This window comes from Agrilus planipennis, unplaced genomic scaffold (genome assembly GCF_000699045.2).
Source record: "Agrilus planipennis isolate EAB-ADULT unplaced genomic scaffold, Apla_2.0 scaffold44, whole genome shotgun sequence".
NCBI classification, from domain to species: domain Eukaryota; kingdom Metazoa; phylum Arthropoda; class Insecta; order Coleoptera; family Buprestidae; genus Agrilus; species Agrilus planipennis.
In genome coordinates, this window is record NW_020438939.1 from 1045821 (window position 1) to 1067929 (window position 22109).

Sequence of the window (22109 nt, forward strand, 5' to 3'; positions counted from 1 at the left end):
GTGGATGAAGTCAAAATAGCAGTTTGTAATAACACGACGATTCGGAAGAGTGATGATAAAAAAAAAAACACTTTACAGATCTGAAGCTTTGAACGTAACGCTCATTCATTAAAATATGAAGAACTATTAAAACATTTACGATACTGAGTCAATTATCCGCGAAATAGACGGATAACTTAGGATTACAGGATTGTCGGTTAAACATAAAAGTATCATGAACTCTATAAAACTTTAAAACCTCTGCGCTGGTAATAAAGTGTATTAATTCTAACCATATCAGGTAAAAATTGTTCATAGAGTTACCAATTTTCAATAAGAATAATAGATTGATTGAGTTAGCTGAATTTCAGCCGAAATTCTGTTGGCGCAAAAAAATTTTTTTGGTAAGAAAATTAGCACACAAATGTCAAAGAAGGTACCAAAAAAATGGCTAAAATGACCAAAACGGGGATTTCGCGTCGAGAAACGGAGAATTTTTATTGGAACGAAATTCCTTATGGGACGTTGTGGAGACAGGGGTTAGCCGAAAAAAAACTGTATGTTACAATAAAGCGTTAAACTCTATCTCTCTTCCTCTGCATTTACTGCCTGCAGAGACAGACAGAAAGAAAGTAATCTATCTACTGGCACAGCTCAGTTTTTATTAAATAAATTGAAAACAACACATCGGAGATAGAGCTATGGTGCGCTTGATTTTTTGAAGAGTTTTATGAGGAAAATAATGAGACCAGCATGGATTTTTTTCAATCAATAGTTTACAAGTTATTTAATTTTTAATGATAAGAGCTGTGCGATTTAACAAACTGTAACATGAAATGAACTTGAACCTTATAAGGTAGGTAATATTTATACACAAAAAATTTATACATAAATTATTTTTTTTTTTAAATACCTCGACTAAAATTTATAAATAAAATATTTGTGGAATAGCATAAAGAAATTCGTTCCTATGGGGTGTCCCACGACACTACACAGCTTGTTTTTAAATCTACCTCTGTAGATGTATGCGCAACAAAAGTACGCAAAACATACCTATCATTTTTGCAATAACCTTTATACCTTTGACCGTTGTATGAGATTACGCCTTTTCACAATTGTCAACGTATCAAAGTATCGATCGATTTGAATAAATCATATTGTTTAAACCAGGATTGTTACATGAATAATTCTGATAACGATTGTTTTGATCCGCAGGTGTACCATCAGATCATCGTAATATCATTTAAAATTACCCAAGAAACTTTCAAATAAATGCGTTATCCACTGGCTGAATTTCTAACAGCACAAAACGGAAAAAAGCAATCCCAAACATCATTAGAGGCATACTTTTAGAGAGATCGCAAGAACAACTACTAGAAAAAATGAGACAATTCTCGAAGATTTAACATAGACTTAAGTAGACATGTACATTGCCGTAATCGATTGCGAATGTCCATTAAATATTGAGAAGAATTATAATCTTCGAAAAATCTCCCTATTCAAAAAAAAAACCGACCTACCTGACGCACCTGTTTGAACTGTTCCTCAAACGACCACGTCTGCTGTGACGACGCGCTGCCATCCGAAGAATGTGGACTTCCTGAAGATGGTGCCTGAGGAGGTTGCGTTGTCATTGGTGGTAGGAACGCTGCCACTGGATGCGGAAACGGAAATGAAACTGGAAGCTGAAAACCGTCCGGCATTGTCATGTTCCGATGTGTCGAGATTGTTAGGTGCCTGTTTAAGTCGTAGTCCTCCTTAAAAAAAAAACAAAAACAAAAATACTAACAACATTATGGGTAGATAAGGGTAAAAAGGTTTGGTGTAAATTCTATCCGAAAAAGCACGCTAATTTTGTTTTGTTAGTAACGAACTGGACGTGACTCTTTGTCATTAATTTTAAATAATTTATACAGAAAGTTGCTGCATAATATACAACAAACGCATGGTATTTTTTCAAATATCTACCTGATTTATTTGAACTATAAAATTTTTTACAAGCGGAATTTTTTAGCCGATGATAAAACGCAAGATATTTTCCATTGATCATTTATTATTCAAAAAACACAATTTGTAGTATTGGTAAAATATACAAGGCAAAAAATACATATTAATCACAAATAAATTACACCTGTTCAATTGATTGGACGTTGATACTGTGACAATTCCTGTCAATGAGTTTTTATAGCAGACAACATAACAATTCTAGCAATGAAATTAAAGGACAACACGTTTGATGAGATAATAAGGGCATTAATTTTATATCGAACGCTAATGTAATTTTTAACTCGGTAAATAGAAAATAATTACTGAATAACGCCAGCCACGGCGCCACCTGAGACATGAAGCAATTAGTGTTGTATTGCTAATAATCGTGTTTAACAATAACTAAAAAGCATAACCCATAACAAAATCGTTCAATCAATCGATTTAATTGGTTATTGATCGAAATCTTGTATTCATTAGTTTGAAAAAAAAAAATAAAATAAATTGATTTAAACCTATTACTGCTATACATAGTTAGAAGCTCTAAATAAATTCAACATTATTACTACTTACCTTTAATTTATAGTTACCCAAATAAATTTCGCACATTTTCCAAATTCAATTTTCAAATAGACTAATTGGGGAACAATGTTTATTTCAATAAAAACAGGTAGTGATTTAGCAGAGATACATTAACGTCATTATACTGGGTAGTATAAAAAAGTGCTTACAATTAGGCGAGCGGAAGACCCCAAAAAGTGACCAGCACGTTCCAGAGTTTTTTTAATTGATTCTTAATGCTTTTGGTACGCTGATTCCGAATTTTAACATTTTTTGCCTAAATTGTCATTTTGTTTAATGTTCTCCTCATACACATGTTCGGACTCAACGCATCCAAAAACAAAAAAATTAAGAGAAATTGTCTCCTAGAACGAGATTGGTCACGAACCTTAGAAATCAGGGGGTGCCTCCCCACTCGGCTATATAATTTCACGTTTGAAATGCTTAAAAATGTCAATAGTATCTGAAACATATCGAGTCCCTACTCTCTTTTTTTTCCAAGATCTACTAGCTCTGATTAAGAGTTTTTGTATGGATAAAAAGGGTGAGCGCGCACCATAAGTTTGGCCGCACGGTGAAAAATTGCTTCTGTATAACGCCCCGTCCAGCGTTGACAACTAACCAATCTTACAACACAAGTTTAGAGAGTAAATAAATGGGATGAAATTTTTAGGGTTTTTATATTCTTAGATGTATTTGTAAGGACTTTTTGATTTTTGAGATCCTCGTTACTTAGAATTCGTGTTTCTCTGTGAAATTGCTGCCAGCAAGACCAATTGTAATCGCTAATATACAAATAAAATAAACTCGAAGAACGAGCGTTCAATAGAATTGAAACATAATACTGAACAATGAATACTGTTCAAATTTATGATTTCAAAATGATATTTGTAATGTTAAATAATTTTCACTACTTTAAGTAAAGGAAGGGTTTTTAAGAAATAAATTTCTAACCAAAATATTGTCCTTATTTTCTTTGGGGTTTTTGTAAGTAATGGTGGAGATTTTAGGGATTTTGACTTTCTTTAGGGGTAAAATTTTTTGACGGTTGACAATACTGGTCACTCTGCCTATTGTAACATAAGAGAGCTTTCAATAATTGAGAACCGTCTCGACGGTTGATCGGCTTTTTTGCAACACTGCGGCAGCATTTCACCGAATAAATAATTATTATATTTATTAATATATTTTTGGAGTAACGACGACTACATTGAACGTTGAATCTGATAATCTGGATGAATATTTTAATATTGAAATACCTATTAATGCACTTGAGAAGAGATCACTCATGACGTAACATTAAGTAGAGTATTTGTATATGTAACAGAAAGTTCAACTAGTTTTAAAAGTTAATAAAACATTCTTTAGTCACTATACAATATGGAAAGAAGTTTTTAGGAAAATTTCTAAGATCTCCAAATATTTTACAGAATTGTTCTTTGTTTAAATGTACAATAAGTGGATGCATCCAAAGCTTCTCTTGTTTTTATTGACCCAAATTATAAATACAAGCTACTTCTACCAACAAATTCATTTTAACACTGATTACTTAGTTTTTTTTTATAATTTTTTCTGCAGATATTGAGAGTTAACTCCTAGACCAAGAGCTCCCAAAAGTTCCCCATGGGGAATAACTATAAGGTACTAAGAGACGCAGGGAACAATAAATATGTACTCTTCAATAGATAATTTTAAAATTCATTTTGTTAAGATTATAAGTTACCTTGCCGGTAATAATCAAAATCAACGCACCAATAACGTTCTTATTATGATAATTTATTTGTGATATTTACGTTTTCGAACCCCAATAAAAACCAAATAAAATTTTTGCATAAAAAAATGGGTAAATGTCTAGGTGATGGCCCCCACCCCCGAAGGTGGGGGTGGGTGGGATCGAAAGAGGAGGTCTCGCCCAACACTGTACCATAAAAAGTTATGGGGGTTAGATGGGGGTGCAGGGATCGAAAGAGGGTAAGGGGGATCGGAAGAGGGTGGTCACCTGAGTAAAACCCCATAAAAAATTTGCGGCGGTCTCACCCCCATAAATAGTTATGGGGGTTGAAAGTTGATTATTTTGACAATTTTCATACACTATAATTCAAATAAAATTCAATAAAATAATTATTTTCAAGCGGGTGGAGGTGGGGGATCGAAAGAGGGTGGTCACTTGAACAAAACCCGATAACCTAACCTAACCTACCCTATTGATAAAGAATTTAAATAATGTTTTATATAACTTTCTCAATATTTTTATGTATTTTTCATTAGTTTTACCTTTGAATATTGTTTAAGAATGACCATATAAATATTTACATGCCTAGAAATGTATAAAAATTGACATATTTATTAACTTTGAACCCCTATAACTTTTTATGGGGGTGAGACCGCCACGAACTTTTTTGGTACAGTGGTAGGGAAGACCTTCTCCTTCGACCCCACCATCTCCACCATCTAGACCTTTACCAAAAAATGTAAAGCAGGCATGATCTGACTCACCTGAACTTTGATGTCTCGGACCTGCATTTTGAGTTTGGCAAGTACATCACTATGATCGGCAAGAATGTTATTTGTATGTCGTCTGACTTCGTCGCAACTGTCGGCATCTTCGTTTTCACGTGTCGAATCAACTTCTCCTTCGCTAATGTCTTCATCGTGTTGCGACTAGAACAAAACAAATCTATTATAAATAACGCATATCGATAACATTTCTCGTATAGGTATCATCAAGTAAACCCTACCTAAGCCAACAATTGCAAAGCGTTTTTCTACACGACGCCGTCCGAAAGAATTGCACAACGAATATAATATCTATACTGTACTAATTGCATAAGACAAGAGAACTGCTTGTGTAATCCTGTCGTGACTGATGTCCGAATTCGAACGATCGTTTTTGCCCAGGCGAACTGTTCCGATTCGTTAAGGCAAGCAAAATGCTATAACCTCGTCGTCGATAATATATAACACAACATTTTGTATTTTCCAAAATTACTGGCGTGAAATACAGATCCAATTTGTATTTTAACATTTCATACTTTATCTATACTATTTATAAAACAGTTTCGGGACTAACTGCTAGCTAACACACAGCTTAGTAAATCAATAGAATAATGTTGTTTGATGGGGGGCGGGGGTTTAAAACATGATAAACTAAAATATTTTCATACTCAAAAAAAATTTTTTTTTGTTTTTTCCAGGTAAGCTCAAAAAAGGTGGAATTTGCAGAATGTATTCCTTAGTGTAAAAGTGTACTAAGAAAAAATTTCTCGAAAATTAACCCCTCGGGGTATCAACATTAAACATACTCTTTAATAAAAATAAATAACAATATGTGTAGATTTCTCGGAATTCAAAAAAGAAATTTCGTTCTAAGGTATTAACCTGCACCTTTCTTAAACAATTACAATAAAATTAAAAAACAACGTAAACGCATTTGTAAGAGGCACAATTTTTTAAACAGCAATGAATAGGAGAACAGAGGACTCTATGAAAGTCAATAAAAAATTAAAGAGAGAGGTAGGTAAGACACCGTATCTGGCATGAAGGGCTGGTTAGAGAAATATTAAAGGCAGAAACAGGAGTTAAAAGGGTTGGTTAGAGATAGACCTAGATTAGATTACTGTTAATGCAAATAGTTAAGAATGTGGGATGTTCTAGTTTTAAGGAAATGCGAACATTAGATCAGGATAGTAAAAGTGGAGATGAGTGAAAACGCAGAACGGATGATAAAAAAATCCTTAAAATTTCAGCCTGTCCAATTTTCGAAATTAACCCGAATGGAAATATCACATGTAAAATTTTTCGTTGTTTCATTCCCGCTGGCCAATGTTGGTGGACGGGCAGTCCCTTCGACCTACAGCGGTACAAAATCGGAGGGTAAGGCGAAAGGCCCTCTTCAGTCTCCTTACAGGGGTAGTAGAAATGCATGAAAAATAACTTAAAGATGAGATGGACGAAATGGAGGCAGAATATAGTAAAGTGACCCACGAAAACCATAGAAAAACTTGGACTGGACAGAGATTCGGAATCGAACCCGTATCCTCCCGCTTAACATTTGCGAGACGATGACGATGATTAGATTCGATTAGAATTGCGAAGACTATCTCAGGATAGAAAGGAGTCCAGTCAGTCGTCGGATGACCGTGTGATAATGGTGAGGGAAAAATTTATAAAGTAATGTACAGAAGACTTTATTCATATCAAGCATTTCAAGGATATGAATCTGAGTCCATGCCAAATATGTCCGTTAGGAATTTATATGTTGTTTTTTCATTTTCTTTCCTATCCTCAGCTAAACTTCGCATTTCCCCAAAACTAGAACATTCCAAATACTTAACTATTTGCGAACAGTAATCTAGTCTTGGTCTACCTCTACTCCTCTTAACTCCTGTTTTCGCCTCTAATATGTCTCCAACTAGCCCTTCACAGTTGAGAAGGTGTCCTATCAATCCCGCGTATTTCTTACTGACTTCCATAGAATCCTCTGTTCTCCTACTCTTTCTAATGCCTCTTTATTTCTAACCTTCTTATCCACGTTATCCTTATCATTCGTCTGTGACACCACACTTCTTTTTATTGAAAGCGACTCGACCCTGCGCTATCCTCTGCTTTATATCCCTACTACTCCTTCCGAACTGACTTATCTGACTTCTCAGATACCGAAAATCATCTTCTAATTTTTCGTCTCCTAGCTTCATATTCGCTCTTTCCCTACTTTTTCTTCCCTTGGATACCAGAAAAATAATAATAATTTATTTACAATATTTGTTTAAGTGCACAAATCGGTTAATTAGCTTAGAGTATTGAATTTTGAACATTTTCGTAACTAATAGAAAAAAGATAAAATAAAAAACATCAAAGGTCACCATTAAGAGTAGATATTTGAATTACGATTACAAGGTTACGTCTGTTGATAAGTTTGTTAGTTTAAAGCGAAAAGCGATTTCTATCGCCCGACTTGTAATTGTGATTCCATGTTTTCCCATCATTATTATACCAATAATGATACCTTCGATGCAATTTTTGAAAAAAGCAAAGCATCCTATAGGTAGCAGCGCATTTTAAATGTGCAGGCTTCTCCGAAGGACATTCTTCACAAACAACCTTTCTCCTTCCGAGAATTTTCATTTATAAAATCGAACAAGAAACATCTGGGTAAAGGAAGGTCTTATTATACAGTGGTGCATGTGCCCTTCCGCTGCTAAGACTCGCCACCTTGGATTAAATAAGGACGGAATGATGTTAAAATCCAAGAAATACCGACCACCGTTCGTACGGAACAAACGGTCGTAGACAATTCGTGTCATTTCATTCCGACAAAATAAAGTAAGCGAATGTTAAACAGGCGCCGAAAATCTATTACCCATCGGGCATTGAACGATTTCGATACAATCCATGACTATTGTGGAGGTCCAACAACAGACTAATTCTAGACGATTTATCACACTTGACCAGTCGACAAGACCCGCTCCTTTTTCGCAATTTTTTCGAATGATTCACCCAGAAAGAAAAACAAATGAACGATTACTACTTTTAAAGGTTTATATTTTTAAATTAACTAAGGATGCTGCAAATTATAAGTACTGCATTCTAACAGGAAGATTATTTCACCCCTTATTTTTATTAAGAATAATCTTTAACTAATCATTTTGCATCGATAAACTATACTTATATTATTTATATACCCAACGTGCTACATCAAATGTTATTTATAGCATTAAAAACAATATTTCATGTCGTTCTTTCTGAAAATTATAGCTACTTCTTTTAGAGAATTATAAAAATAAAATTTTAGCATGCAACGGAAATTGAACGCGCACGCGCATCTGTTAAATTCAATCGACAACATTATTTAAATAAATTATTATTATTATACCGACTAAATAAATATGTAAATAGAATTACACATACACACTTCTATTTTTTCGGTCCTTATTCCGCCCCTGAAATTATATTGCGTAATTATCAAAGCAACTACTTTATTTGAATAAGTAGTCGTGTAGTAGGCGCGACAAGCAGACATCACAAGTGGCACTATTCAGTCAATAAACTAGAAAATCATTCAACAACAGACCATTTAGGGATAGTTTAAGCGGCGGGCAGCCACTTATTTTTATCTGTGATATATTATAATACGATGGTTGGTTTGGTATCAATCACGAATAATGGGGTTTTGTTTAGATTGACTTTTAAAATAGAGGGGAACGAGCCAGGTTAAATGACGCCACCACCACCGGTCCGTGGTGTGTTATATAATAGCGTGCATACAAATTTGGGGAGTGTTTATGTTAAATCGGAACATGGACCACCCTCGGTCCGTATAACATTTGCCATAATATACTGACGGTCTTATACACCGTGACACACCGGAGAAATGAAAAAAAAAACAGGCAAATGCGGAACAAATTTGGGCCCCAAATTATTAAGTCGGTAGGGTTTCATTTTTCTTCAATTGACAGTAAAAATAAACGATTTTAAGATCAGCCGAAAGCAGTGAGAGAGAAGCATATAAACTTTACTAGAAACCGTAGGAATTTTTTTACTAGCATGGTAATTTTTTTAAGATTTTTCTCTCCCTATAACAGAATTTCTTTTACAATTTTCTTCCCTAAAATCAGCTGGTGAAAACAAAGAGGATGCGTCATACGCAGGGGCGCAACAACGTTACAGTTTGAGTGGGTGCTAAATCAGTGACTAAAAAAAAAGGTCACCAATGTATTGAATTAAAATACTTGAAAAGATCGAGTTCGGCTGCTATTTGAACCGAACTTTCAAGTTAGGTTATTATTTGAATCGACTGGAATTGACTGGGTGCCCAACCCAATCGAGTAGGTGCCTGGGCACCCGTGCTCCCCCCTTGTTGCGCCCCTGGTCATACGTAATATAAATGTTAAATTAAGTATAGAAAAGCAAATATCAAACTACAGTCTACTGTCTCTAATTGTAGGCCGATATCACTCTAATGATAATTTGAATTTTCCTCAAACTCAAATTATTTCACAATGGCAGCAGTACTTTAATGTGGCTATCTATAAGTCGAGCTCTATGTAACTCGAACGGATTTTGTGACTTTTGAAGTCCCATTGCATGTGTATTAATTTTTGATAATATTTCAGAAAAGAATTGCAACAATTTGTAAACTCAAGAGTCACTTCAACGAATCGTTTTTTATTAGAAGATGGTAAATGGCTTTGGTAGATCTGAGTCCAGCTCTGGTTTTAAATTTGTTCTATGAATTCCTACAATCCATCCTTAACAACAATAAAACGAACCCCTTACACTTGTTAACTGTTTAAAATAGATAAAAGATAACAATACAAGTGAACCGAGAACAATTTTTAAACAAAAAAAAAAAACGGAATCCAAGTACCCCAGACATCTACTCAACTAAAACCACATATGTCATTCATAACTTCATACAATAAATAATAGTTTATAATATCCGTAAATGGAAAAAAATTCGAGTTATGTAGGTAAATATACCATATGTCAATATTTGATCGACTGTCGAGCATCACTCCCACTAAATATGAATATTTAGATGGGACAAATAAGAAATTACAACTAAATTTTCAATTTTCGAAATTCCATGAAAAAATTCTGAATCTTCAAGGACAGAAAAAATTCCCTGAGAATTACACGATTTCCAGATTTTCCAGGATCGCTATACATCTTGAATACGCCACTTTTTATTCCCTCCCCTTGCTTCGCTACGTCCCGTCATGATTTTTTTGCAATCCCTCAACAAATATTACATCTCAAAAGCTAGACTTGCCTGATGAACAATTTGTTGCGAATAATAGAAGCATACAAATATTAGTAAACCAAAAAATAGAATTAAAATAACATTTATGAACTGCAATTGTTCATCAGTTCACATTCAGTTTGCAATCAGTGATTTGTCTAACGTAGATCGCGATTTAGATTCCTTTGGTTATCATCAGCACGCCGCTCCTAGACTGTTCTGACAGAACACCGACCAACCTACTTGCTGCCATTTGCGTTTACACATTCGATTACTTTTATCAATGAAAACAAAAGGTATAGGTATAGATTATCACCCCCCCCCCCAATGGGGGTGGGGGCAGGGGGATTGAAAGAGGAGGTCTTCCTGAGTAATCCACCATAAAAAGTTCGCGGCGGTCGCACCGCCATAAAGAGTTATGGGGTTGCAAAGTTCTGTAATTTTCCAATTTTCATGCACTACAAAGTCTAATAAAATTTAATAGATTACTTATTATTACTAATTATCCACATTTATGATATTGATAATTAGTCAAGAGCCAAAAAAACCAATTAAAAAAAAATTTTTAATAGTTGTGTCATAAACTCGATAATCTACATTTCTCAATTTCTTTGTAGTGAGATTGATTGTACTTGAACTTGAACGTGAGATCGTATCATCCTTGGTACTATTGCACTTCAATGTATATTATGGAAATAATAAAGGCATATTTTCATTGTTTTCATTTTCGAATATCCTTTGAAAATTAATATACAAATTCATTTACATATTCAAAAATCAACAAAATAATAAACTTTGAGCCCCCATAAATTTTCATCGGGGTGAGACCGCCGGTTATGGTTTACGGTTTATGGTACAGTGATGATACTAGAATAAGAGGATGAAGTAATTTTGAAAAACAAATAAGATATATTTTGATATTGATGAAGTAATTTTGAAAAACAAATAAGTAAAAAAGAAATGAAAATATTGAAATTTATTATAGATTTCTTAACATAGAGGTAGTATTTTATTGCCGTTTTAAAAAATCCGCCATTATATTATTTTCGCGAACCCCCTCTGCAAACACTGCGAACCCCCAGGGGTTCGCGAACCACCGGTTGGGAATCACTGATCTAGACCTTTACCAAACAAAGCTGATACCGACATTTAAAATATTTCGTCAACATTACACATTTGTTATTCCGTTTATGTTCAGAATTTCTACAGTTTTATAGATAAAATATGGCGTCATATAAGAACTTTCACTCTTCTATATTTATCATTGTTTTATGTGAGTTGCGCCCCGATTGTCGAATATGTTCATGCCCATAATTCAAACATTCGCCATCATTTATTCCCTTTTTCCGATATTACAGCAATTTATTTGTTTTACCTACGAACTAAGTAGCGACGGATTTATCGACGTTATCTTAATGGGTAAAATGTATCAGTCAAACGAACGTTGGAACACTTTGTCCTAAACTGCTTCCTTTCTCTCGAATACATATTTTTATGGCAATTTCTGACTGTACTTCTGGAATTTAAGTAGCGTAGATAAATCGAGTTAATGGCATGTCCTGACGGCAGCGTAACAACATTAACAAAAGCAACAACAATAATACCTAAACTTCGATCAACGACCTTGCGTTTTGAATCAACGTGCGATGGCATTTTTAATTGTCGTCTTGTAATGGTACTTACAACATGATAGGCAGGTACCATGCCACCATGACAGCACGGCACGGTCAGGGCCTTCCTTTAACAGTATTGACTTTCGATTTTTATTTTCTTTTGCTTACATACACATACATTAATGTACTGTACATAAAAAAACTGAAGGTACAGTCATGTACAAAAGTAATCCCAATGCTTGGTCTAAATCGTACTACAAACCTACACACGGTATATCTAAATTATATTTGAAAAAAGTTACTCATGTCAACGTAAAACAAAATAGAACGCAAAAGCAATAGAACTTCATTGATAAAAAATTGTTTAACATGATAAAACGAATTCGGCTACTCGCATTATCATTTATTAAAAAGAAAAGCATCAATGTTGCTTCTATACGTAAATACCAATAAATTGAGTAAACTTACTAAAAACAACAAAGACAAATTTCAAAATTTTCTACATTCTGGTATCATACAAACCAATTATTAACATGCAGTTCTTGCAAAAAAGCTGTATCAGCCACATCGAAAGATCTTTCAAAATTCGAATTAATGAATCTCTCAAACGTTTGAAAATAAAAAATCGGTTGTCTGTAAAGTCGGTTTACTGACGATAGTTGAACGTGACAACGTCATAAGAAAATACTGATGGAATGGTTTCATTTTTCAAAAGAAAATTTTAATTTTATTTGTTTGATAGATATTTTGTATGGATATAGAGAAGGAGGTAAATGGAAATGTATTATTGTATAGCAGCTGTCCAAGCGGACGCATCGCTCACTCAAGTAGGAGAGAGACAGATGTCGATCGCTGCCGAACGCGGAGGCCGATTGTGCCTCTTTGTCGCTCGTTCCGCGCTCTCGCTTGCACTTCAAGCCTTAAATGGAACGCCTCAGAGCGAGGTAACGCCGCATGAGTCATGTTTTTTCGTGCGTACAGCCGGTTCCATCGAATTATAAGACGTTGTCACGTCAAAAACCTTTTATTATTAAAAAAGTACTAATTAAATAATGAAGATAAAGTTATGTATGCTCCAAGTTAAAAGCTGAACACATAAGAATCATTAGAAATTGAAGAAATTTAAAATTATGACTGAAATAAGGTCATAAGTCCGAAAACTGCATCTCCACTCTCTATCCTAAGTCGCTCTTCGCATTTTAGGTCTCCCCCCCCCCTAACTCCTGTTTCTGTTCGTAGTTAAAATACTTCTAACTTCCAATTGACAGTCTGCTAATACATAAAAGATTTCTCTGATTTAATAATTTTGTCAATCAACTTTTTTATACATATCATAGAAATATAATGTTTAACAGGTTCTTTAGATTGTCTTTCCTCTTTTAAATATTAATTTATCTTCAAATTTTTTCTTTATTCTAAACAGAAGAAATGAAGAAATTTTTTATATGGTACTGTACATATTAGGCCAAATATTGTAGAATGTAGATGGTGTGTAAGTAAATCATTTTAGCACGTTTGATCAACTGACTCTTCTACTACTATAGAGTACTAGAGAGCCTGGTTGGAGGGAACAATTTTGAAATGCAAATAAACCGGCGTGGCGGGCCAAAAAGAAATGTATGAATAAATCCAACGAAATCCGTGTGTGTTCAAACTTTAAACGTGAATGGGAAGGAATATAATTTAATGATTTCTGTTTGCCAAGTTTATACGAGGAAGAAATCTCTATCTCTCTCTGTGATGCACGACCACACCGTGAGAAAAATTTCTTCATGTTTGGCAAACAATTATTTCCAAGAAAAATTAAACCAACTATCTGTATAATACAAATACCGCAGTTCGTTTTATTAAATGGTTAAAGAAGTAACAAGATAAAAATGTTAATTAAAAGCCACCAATGTGAAATCCACTCATGCACAGAGTTCCGTTTCACACAAAAATGTGCAAAAGTTTAAGAAAACCTCTAATTAATAACCCTAATTTTTTCATAATTCTATCTTCATTGCTTCATGCTTACATATGTCTTAAGCACATTTTCGGCAATACATTGTTAGTCGATGTAAATAAAAAAATTAGAGGCGTACCTAATGTAGAAAATTTCGAATCATTTGTTGTAAACCGAATAGTATTTGGTTCGAAAATCAAATTGAATATGCCAAATTTCCTGTGTACATAATTTGAAATATTTTGTGGTGTTGTCCCTTTTTAATAATCTATATTTTCTTTTTACTTTCAATTTTCCATGATAAAATCTGGTTAATAAAAAGGCATCTCAAGATTCTACAAAAAATTTTCAGTTGTGCTAGACCTTTGAAGAGGTTAAAAATAATCCAGAAAAATCCATAATTTTTTTATATTTTCGTTGTCAAATTGTACTCCTATTTTTTTTTTTCACAAATTCCTTCTAATATTATCTGGTAGGTGTTAATTTCATTCGGATCAGTCTAACCTTTCAAAAGGTAAAAATTATTCTTAAAAATTTTTGATTTTTTTTTTTTACTCTTGAACGGTTTATATTATGTTTGAGTTTTTCAATTATCGCGCCTATTTTGTCGTTATTTCATTTTATTATGTTGGCACCGCCTTTTATTTCACCATAGTGATTACTAAACAAATTGTTTTTGTTTAGTTCTTTTGTAACGTTCAACCAGATCGGTTCATAATTATTAAAAGTTTCTTTTCAAATTAATTCTGTGTTTCCACTGTGTCTTTTAATCTCGCCAATATATTAAGGACTGAAATTTATTTATTTACAACTCATACTTTTTCCAATTACAAAAGAAAAAATGTGTAGCATCCCTGCGGAAACAAACTTGCAAAAATTCAAACCAGTAAAATCTCTTTTGTAAAACAGTTTGTCCATTTTCTGATGCCGAATATTCTTTTCCGATCAGTACCTTATGACTTCTGTCAACAGAAAACCCAACCATAAATAAATATTTAAAATACTTTCAACATCTCGATCTTATTGCTATTGTAAGATGCCGCAGTTAAGGACTGATTTGAAAGCAATAATATTTAAATTCGTCAAAAATTCCTGGAAGATTCGACTACCTGTTACTAATCTTCTTAATATCAAAAACCTGCTTGCTTTTCAGGTAAATGTTGCTTTACAACAGTGCAGGTACTTTACCTGCTTCTAAGACGTTGGATTGTGACAATAATAAACGAAAAGAAAAGTAGGCATTACATGTCTTATCTACGTATTTTAGTAAGAATTTCTATTATGAGGACTTACTATTAAAATAACAAAGATTAGTCTAATCGTACAGGATGGTTCTTTAAAACCTATTCGCTTATAATAGTATGATTGGTCGCAACATATTTATAGCAATGCTTTTACGAAAAGAAAAATTTAACGAGAATTTAATGAAAAATAGTAACATCTAAAACAAATATAAAAAATGTAACTTTCTCTACATTAAAAACCATTAACTTAAGAAGAAAAAAAATTGTATTAGAAATTACACAGATTTTCCTTTTAATGTGATATATAGGGAAGGCAAACTTTTTACCGAACGTAGAAATTACAGTATTGTTTACCGGTATTTTTTTTCCAGTTTTAGTGTCCCGTTATGCTGCAACCACTTTATACAAACAAACATACTTTGTACTTAAACCAAGCACTTGTGACCTACAACGGTGACGGTTTTGAATAATATCTAAATACCAAACTCCGATACTACTACTACGATCTTTAGCTGAAAATATCGCAAAAACTTATGTGGTCCAAGCAAACCACAGAAAAACTTGGACTAGTGCAGGCAGACCCAGAATGCTCTCGAATGCTAGTCTGATCAAGCCAGTGAGGTGTAATCAGATTTATTTCCGCTTCAAATCCGCTATAAAATTGCGACAAGTCACGGAATCTATTCCGGAAGATTTTACCACTCAGCCAAATTTACAAAAATCTTAAAGGAGTTCTACAGTAGGTACTTTTTTTTCACAAATTAATGAATAAGTACAATACTTTTCAATTTGGCATTAAAGCCGCTAGGAAAATAAAAGAAATGTTAAATCGGCTTAATATTTTCTGATTTAGAGCTAGCTTTGCAAAAGCTTATATTATGAGGGGCTTCTTGAGCTTTAAAAAAGTAAGTAGCAGTGAACCATAGAATGCAAATGCTTGGCACTGAGAAATTGTATTGAACTGTCGCAACCACTCTTAAATTAATCAATTTCAGTATTATTATTACGTAGTTTTCAGTTAACCAAAAGCAAATAATTTCCAAATAAAATATCATTCTTACAGTAATATGAAACGTTTGTAATAGATATTACAGATCCGCACATTTTCGGGGAATTACCCCTTAAAATATATCTTTTACAAGAAAATTAGAGGGTTTAAAAGAATTTATTTAGTGCAAGAATAGGACAATTTACGAAAAAAAAAGGTATCTATAGTCACGACGATCCTACATCCTTCCATTTTTGAGGAATTTACAAAAGTAATTCAAACTGATCTCTATGCAAAATGCACATACCTACACCTGTATGCAAACACACAGTTGGTTACCTGTGTTATTTTAATTTTGTGGCCGCAGGAGCTCGAAAGGGGGAAAGAAAAGTAGAAGAAATGCACTTGACGGTGTTCGGATTAATTACCGCCTTGAGAAATCTTATATCGAACGATCTGATTTCTTTCTAATCCAATTTTGATTAATACCATTAGTTTATTCTATAATTCAATCTGCGGCCTCAAAAGGAAACCTTTTTGAACACAAATAATGATATAATATCTGCAATTTTATAAAAAAGATAATGTACTTCGATTCTAGTTAACTAACTTTCTTCTGTCCATATAATTGAATTTGGCATAATGACCACCAAAGAGGTTAAAGGTTGATATAATGACATTACCCCAGTTTTACGTGATAAATTGACGGCAAGACATTTACTTCCCATCCGTACTGCGATAGAATAAAATAATAAAATTGTATAATTAAAACCAGATACGGTTGAATTTTTTTTAATTATAAAATTAACCACTTAAAAGATCTTTTATGATTTCGGTTAGTTTAGGACAGTTTTCAGAGATGCAGGTGATATTTTATATAAAAAAATACACGTTTACCAAATTAGGCATTTTCTGTTGTGCAACATAGAAAGAAAAAATTTCGATATAACACAGGGTTCTTCAAAGTGAGTGGTGCAGTAGACGTTTTCATCATCATCATAAGGTCATCAGTCCTAAGACTGGTTGGACACGTACCTCCACTCTTTCCTATCCTGAGCTATACTTCGCATTTCCCTAAAACTAAAACAGCCCACATCCTTAACTATTTGCGAACAGTAATCTAACATAGGTCTACCTCTACCCCTCCTAACTCCTGTTTCTGCCTCTAATATGTCTCTGACTAGACCTTCATGCCTGAGAAGTTGACCTACCAACCTATCTCGCTTATTTTTTATTGTCTTCCATAGAGTCCTCTGTTCTCCTATTCTTTCCAATACCTCTTCATTTTTAACCTTTTCTACCACGATATCGAGCATAGAAGTGACTTCTTTTTAATAAAGGCGACACGACCCTGCGCTATCCTCTGCTTTATATCCCTACTACTCCTTCCATCCTGACTTATCTGACTTCCTGGGTATCTAAAATCAGCCACTTCTTCTAATTTTTCATCTCCTATCTTTATATTCGCTCTTTCCCTACTTTTTCTTCCCTTGCATACCAGTATTTTAGTTTTACTTTTATTTATTTTCATACAGTACTGATCTGTCAGTACCGCTTCCATTTTATTTAAAGCTATCTCTAGGTCCACCTTGCTAGATGCTAATACTGCTATAATTAGGGAAATTAAACGTTTAAGAGATCTGAATTTAGCAGCAGGGGTTATCGATGATAATCTTTTTAACTAAAATCATTTCAACTGTCGGATCGGATGTTGATGTCAATGTCGTTATTTTAAAGGGAATGGTATATTTTTTACAACGAATTCGTATAAAACACAAAATTCTAAGGTAACTTTAATAACCTATATACCCTTGTATACCTACCATGAACAGTTTCTAAGATAATTTAGTTTATAGAAAAAAAGTCGCGACCGCAACCCAAATTATAACAAATTATAACTTCCACAAACAATGATTCAGTGTTGAAATTTTTACCAGTCATTTTCGTGTCTTATAGCTAATGTTAAATCAAAATTGAACTTCATCATTTATACTGGACGTGTAAAAAGAATGCAAACTTTAGAAAGTTCAAACACGAATAACTTCGTCTTTTCAAAATTTTTGCATCCGCATCGGAACAGCATCAGTTCAAAAACTTTACAATTACTATAAACCGTTTTAACTCTTGGAAACAATAAAATAATAAAAGCATTTCAAATTTCACCGAGAACAACCGGCATGGTCAGATGTATCTCTAAAAAATCTACTTTGCATGTCAGAATTTCAAAAACGTTTTAACATAAGTATGTACGTAAATTGAATAATTCATTTGCATGATGTTCAAAACTAATTTTATATTGGCATTACTTGTGGCTATCGCTTCTTTTTCTCAAGTACAAAAAGGCCCTCTGACTGCTGTAATTTTGTATTTTTATTTTATTGCTTCCACGATTCAAGATAAAAACTAAAAAAACCGGAGGCCAACTAACATTTACACTTACACGCACGACAGCAATACCCAGCGGACCAAAACGAGAATTGTTCTTTACAAAATAAGATTTTGACGGCTTCTGAACAATCATTCCTCACTAAAAAGTTGACAATTTTGCAAGTTATGATCTGTAGTTCTACTTTTGTACTCGAGTTTTAATTAGGTGTTTTGAAAGCGCTTTCTGATAACAAACATTAACGCTTATAAGATCATCATGTGCATGTCCGTTCGTAATGAAACTTGAAATTTAATATTTTGTACTACCGTTGACACTTTAAAATACTTCAATAGTAATTAAAGAGGGGGAAAGTTAATTAAGTACATGCTCCAACTATGTAAACGTCACATTATCCCCCAAGATCCCATTTCCTTCATGCGTGTTGATTTTTTGTACCATAATCTTATGATTTTAAGCACTAAAACAAAAGCATTCTTCGATTGCGGTAGGAAAAGACAGCCCTAACGAAGTGGGTGCCATGAGAGGGTGTTGTCGCTATCATGAGATTCTGTAATTTATTTGAATGCAGATCTTAACAAAGTCTCTTTATTGTGCATATCTTAGTATAATTGCATATTTTCTAACCTTGACCAGAACCTACTTAGTCTTTATGAACAATCGTTTGACTGTCAGTCAACAATGTCACTCAGTTTCAAGCTCATAAAATTTGTCGTCTGCAGAGAATTTCTTTCTAACCAACTTTACCTACTTATTTACAATGCCATGCTTTGTATCAATTTTAAATTTGTTTTCCTTTTCTGCCATTGTAGCAACGGTAAATTACATTTTTTAAATCGGTATTATTCTGCATGTCAATCATTTCCATTTGAAAGTCTTCGCGAACTGTATCCACATTTATATTAAATGGCGAGGAAAACATTTTCGATTCAAAGTCGATAAAATAAATTCAATTTTAGAAATGCTTTGCGGACCGCAGAAATATGTTCAACGGGCCGCGTGTTGCTCGACCCTGGTCTAGCACATGTATTAAAAAACGATTTGGCCTAGTGGATGAAATCGATAGATTCGTTGCTTATTTCGTGAATTAGGTAAAATTTTGCCGTCTACACGCAACACACAATTACACATATTCAGTGTCAGATGCATCCTATCCCATTTATATTTGAGTCTACTGTGCTATGCTAGCGAAAAAAATCACAAAACGACATGTGCGGTTTGTTAACTAATTGCATCTTAAAATTACATTCATAAATATGTACGGGCACGCTGCATTGTTGCTATATTCTTTGGAAAATATAAAAGCCGCAATCGACCAGGAAAACAACTATAAAACGGGAGAATAATAATGTACACACAGACATAGTCAATCATACACTTATACGTAGATGCATGCATATAATACAATTGATGACGTAAGCAGTCATATTGGATGACATGTTGCAAAAGTAGGCGCTGATAATTGTCCGTAATTAGTAGAAGGATAAATTAAATGCACGTGTGCAGTCGTAATTCAATAAACATTAAATGCAACTGTAAGTACATGTGACAATTCTTATCAATCCTTTTTTTTTTCGCAAATTAAAATGTTGTTTGAAATATGAAAACATATTTCTTTTTATCAATATCTACCAACTGGTTAGCCATCCCTTAAGCGATAATTTTAGATAGTTTCATGTAGGGTTGCCATCCGTCCGGGTTTCCCCGGATTTGTCCTAGTTTAAAGGGCATCCGGGGAGCGTCCGGCGGGGGCTTCATTTGTACTCCGGGTTTAAAAATTTAAAGTCCTAGGCCGCCCGCGAAGATATTTAAAATGTGGCTTTAAGGTGATACAAATGAGTATAGGTTTGGGTTATTTTACGTTTTAAAAAGTTGATAATAATGTAACTTACATTACAGTAAGTCTAAACTTTAAAAATGTTCAGTTTTGTTGCTTAAGATTTAAGAAGACTAAATTTAGTTCATATTCTGTTAAGAGATATTTTGTTATATAGGTAAATGGCTGCTAATAAAAATTTAAAGAAACTAATTATTATTCAGTTAAAAGAGTTACCTCAAAAATTGTAAGACTGAATACTGGAATGGTCTCAGTACTTTTAAGATTTTCGTTTAAAAATTTAATTAATTTTTTAGGTTTCATATTTTTTTAAGGTTTTGTTTTCATAACAAAGTATATTAATAATTTGTGTTTTATTTTAAGAACAAAAAAAAATCTAACTGATTATTAAAACAATTTGTAACAAACTGTAATAAGATTCTGTTTTGTTAGGTACATTTAAAATGATGATAAAAATCACTAAATCTAATTTTAAGGTCTGAGAATAAATAAAAAGGTGATTTATGACATTTTCAACTGATTTTATTACACTATGTTTAAAAAAACCTGTTGACATGTCCGGGTTCTGGACTCTAAAATCCGGGGTTTTCACGCGTCTTGTCCTGATTTTCAAATTTTAGAGATGGCAACCCTAGTTTCATGTCATAACTACTATTAACTTATATGTAGATGCCCGCCCGTTTTCATATTATTGTTACACGAAGTATAAATATTCTATTTGCTACCGTTTAGAGTAATCCTTCTGAAATCCGATTTGTACACCCTCTTGTTTTGCTTTGTCAGGGTTAATACGAAAAAGGTGTCTCCGTTTTCTGATTACATATACAGCATACATACATATTCCATTTCATTCTCAAACACTAATGAATTTACTTCTGTGACTGTATATTACATATACTTAGCACCCTAGGGTGCAGGTATACGTGCTATAAACGTGTGTGTGTTTGTACGATTATGCGTGGGTTTAGCCGACCAATGACGTCACTTCCGACCTACCCTAATAACCGACAGCACGTGTCTGCCGTTGTCGCGACTAAAAATAAATGCGTGGGCCCTTTGTGTCTTAGATTTATAATTTCGAAAAGTCTGGCCACCTTGAGACCCAATATGGTCCAAAATAAGGTGATTGAGACACATTGTCGCACACACGGGGAAATGGACCAAGGATTCTTAAATCTCCCTTGGATCAATTTCAATGAAATAGATTTTAGTAAAGTCTACATACCACAGATGCATGTTAATTATTCATAATTTAAGTTATTTTCTAATCAAATTTTTATATCTGTATCATCATTATTGACAAATTGCGAACGATTCAAGGACACACGGTGTATCGATAAAACGAATTTTCTACCATGTCACAAAGAAGAGAATTTATTTTAAGATATAACTACTTTACGGTAAGACGCCTCAACACCCTGAATTATCGTGATGTTGTATTCGACTTCTTGACTTGACTATCATTGATTTTATAATAATTGATTTCGCTATTTAAAGGGTTGTTAATGAACCTACTAACACAGTAGATAAGTAGATGTTAGCTTACAGTTTTAAATAAGCAATTTGGATGTACCAGTTTCGTATCAGTGCTCTAATTATGAATCTATGTATACTATGTAACAGCGGAACGCGTTCTGCCTTTCAAAAAGCAAATCCTCCTATAAGACAACAACTCAGCGCAGTTTCACACCCACGAAGAGCCATGCTCTAAACATATACTATTAATAATCCTTTTGGAATTTCCAAATGAATCGATAACGAGCGCGGAAATGATTTCCTTTTAATAAAAGCGACACGACCTTCTGCTATTCTTTGTTTTATATCTCTAT

General features: G+C 33.6%; 1 protein-coding gene across 1 annotated transcript in view; it reads right to left on the minus strand.

The window, feature by feature from the left end:
- LOC108733464 (protein dead ringer-like) overlaps positions 1-22109 on the minus strand; it is a 198392-nt gene that overhangs the window by 135714 nt on the left and 40569 nt on the right. The window contains exons 2-3 of the mRNA XM_018464638.1: positions 5023-5187; positions 1500-1736 (exon numbers count right to left, since the gene is read on the minus strand). Of these exons, the coding sequence (XP_018320140.1) occupies positions 1500-1736; positions 5023-5187 (402 nt within the window). The remainder of the gene's footprint in view (positions 1-1499; positions 1737-5022; positions 5188-22109) is intronic.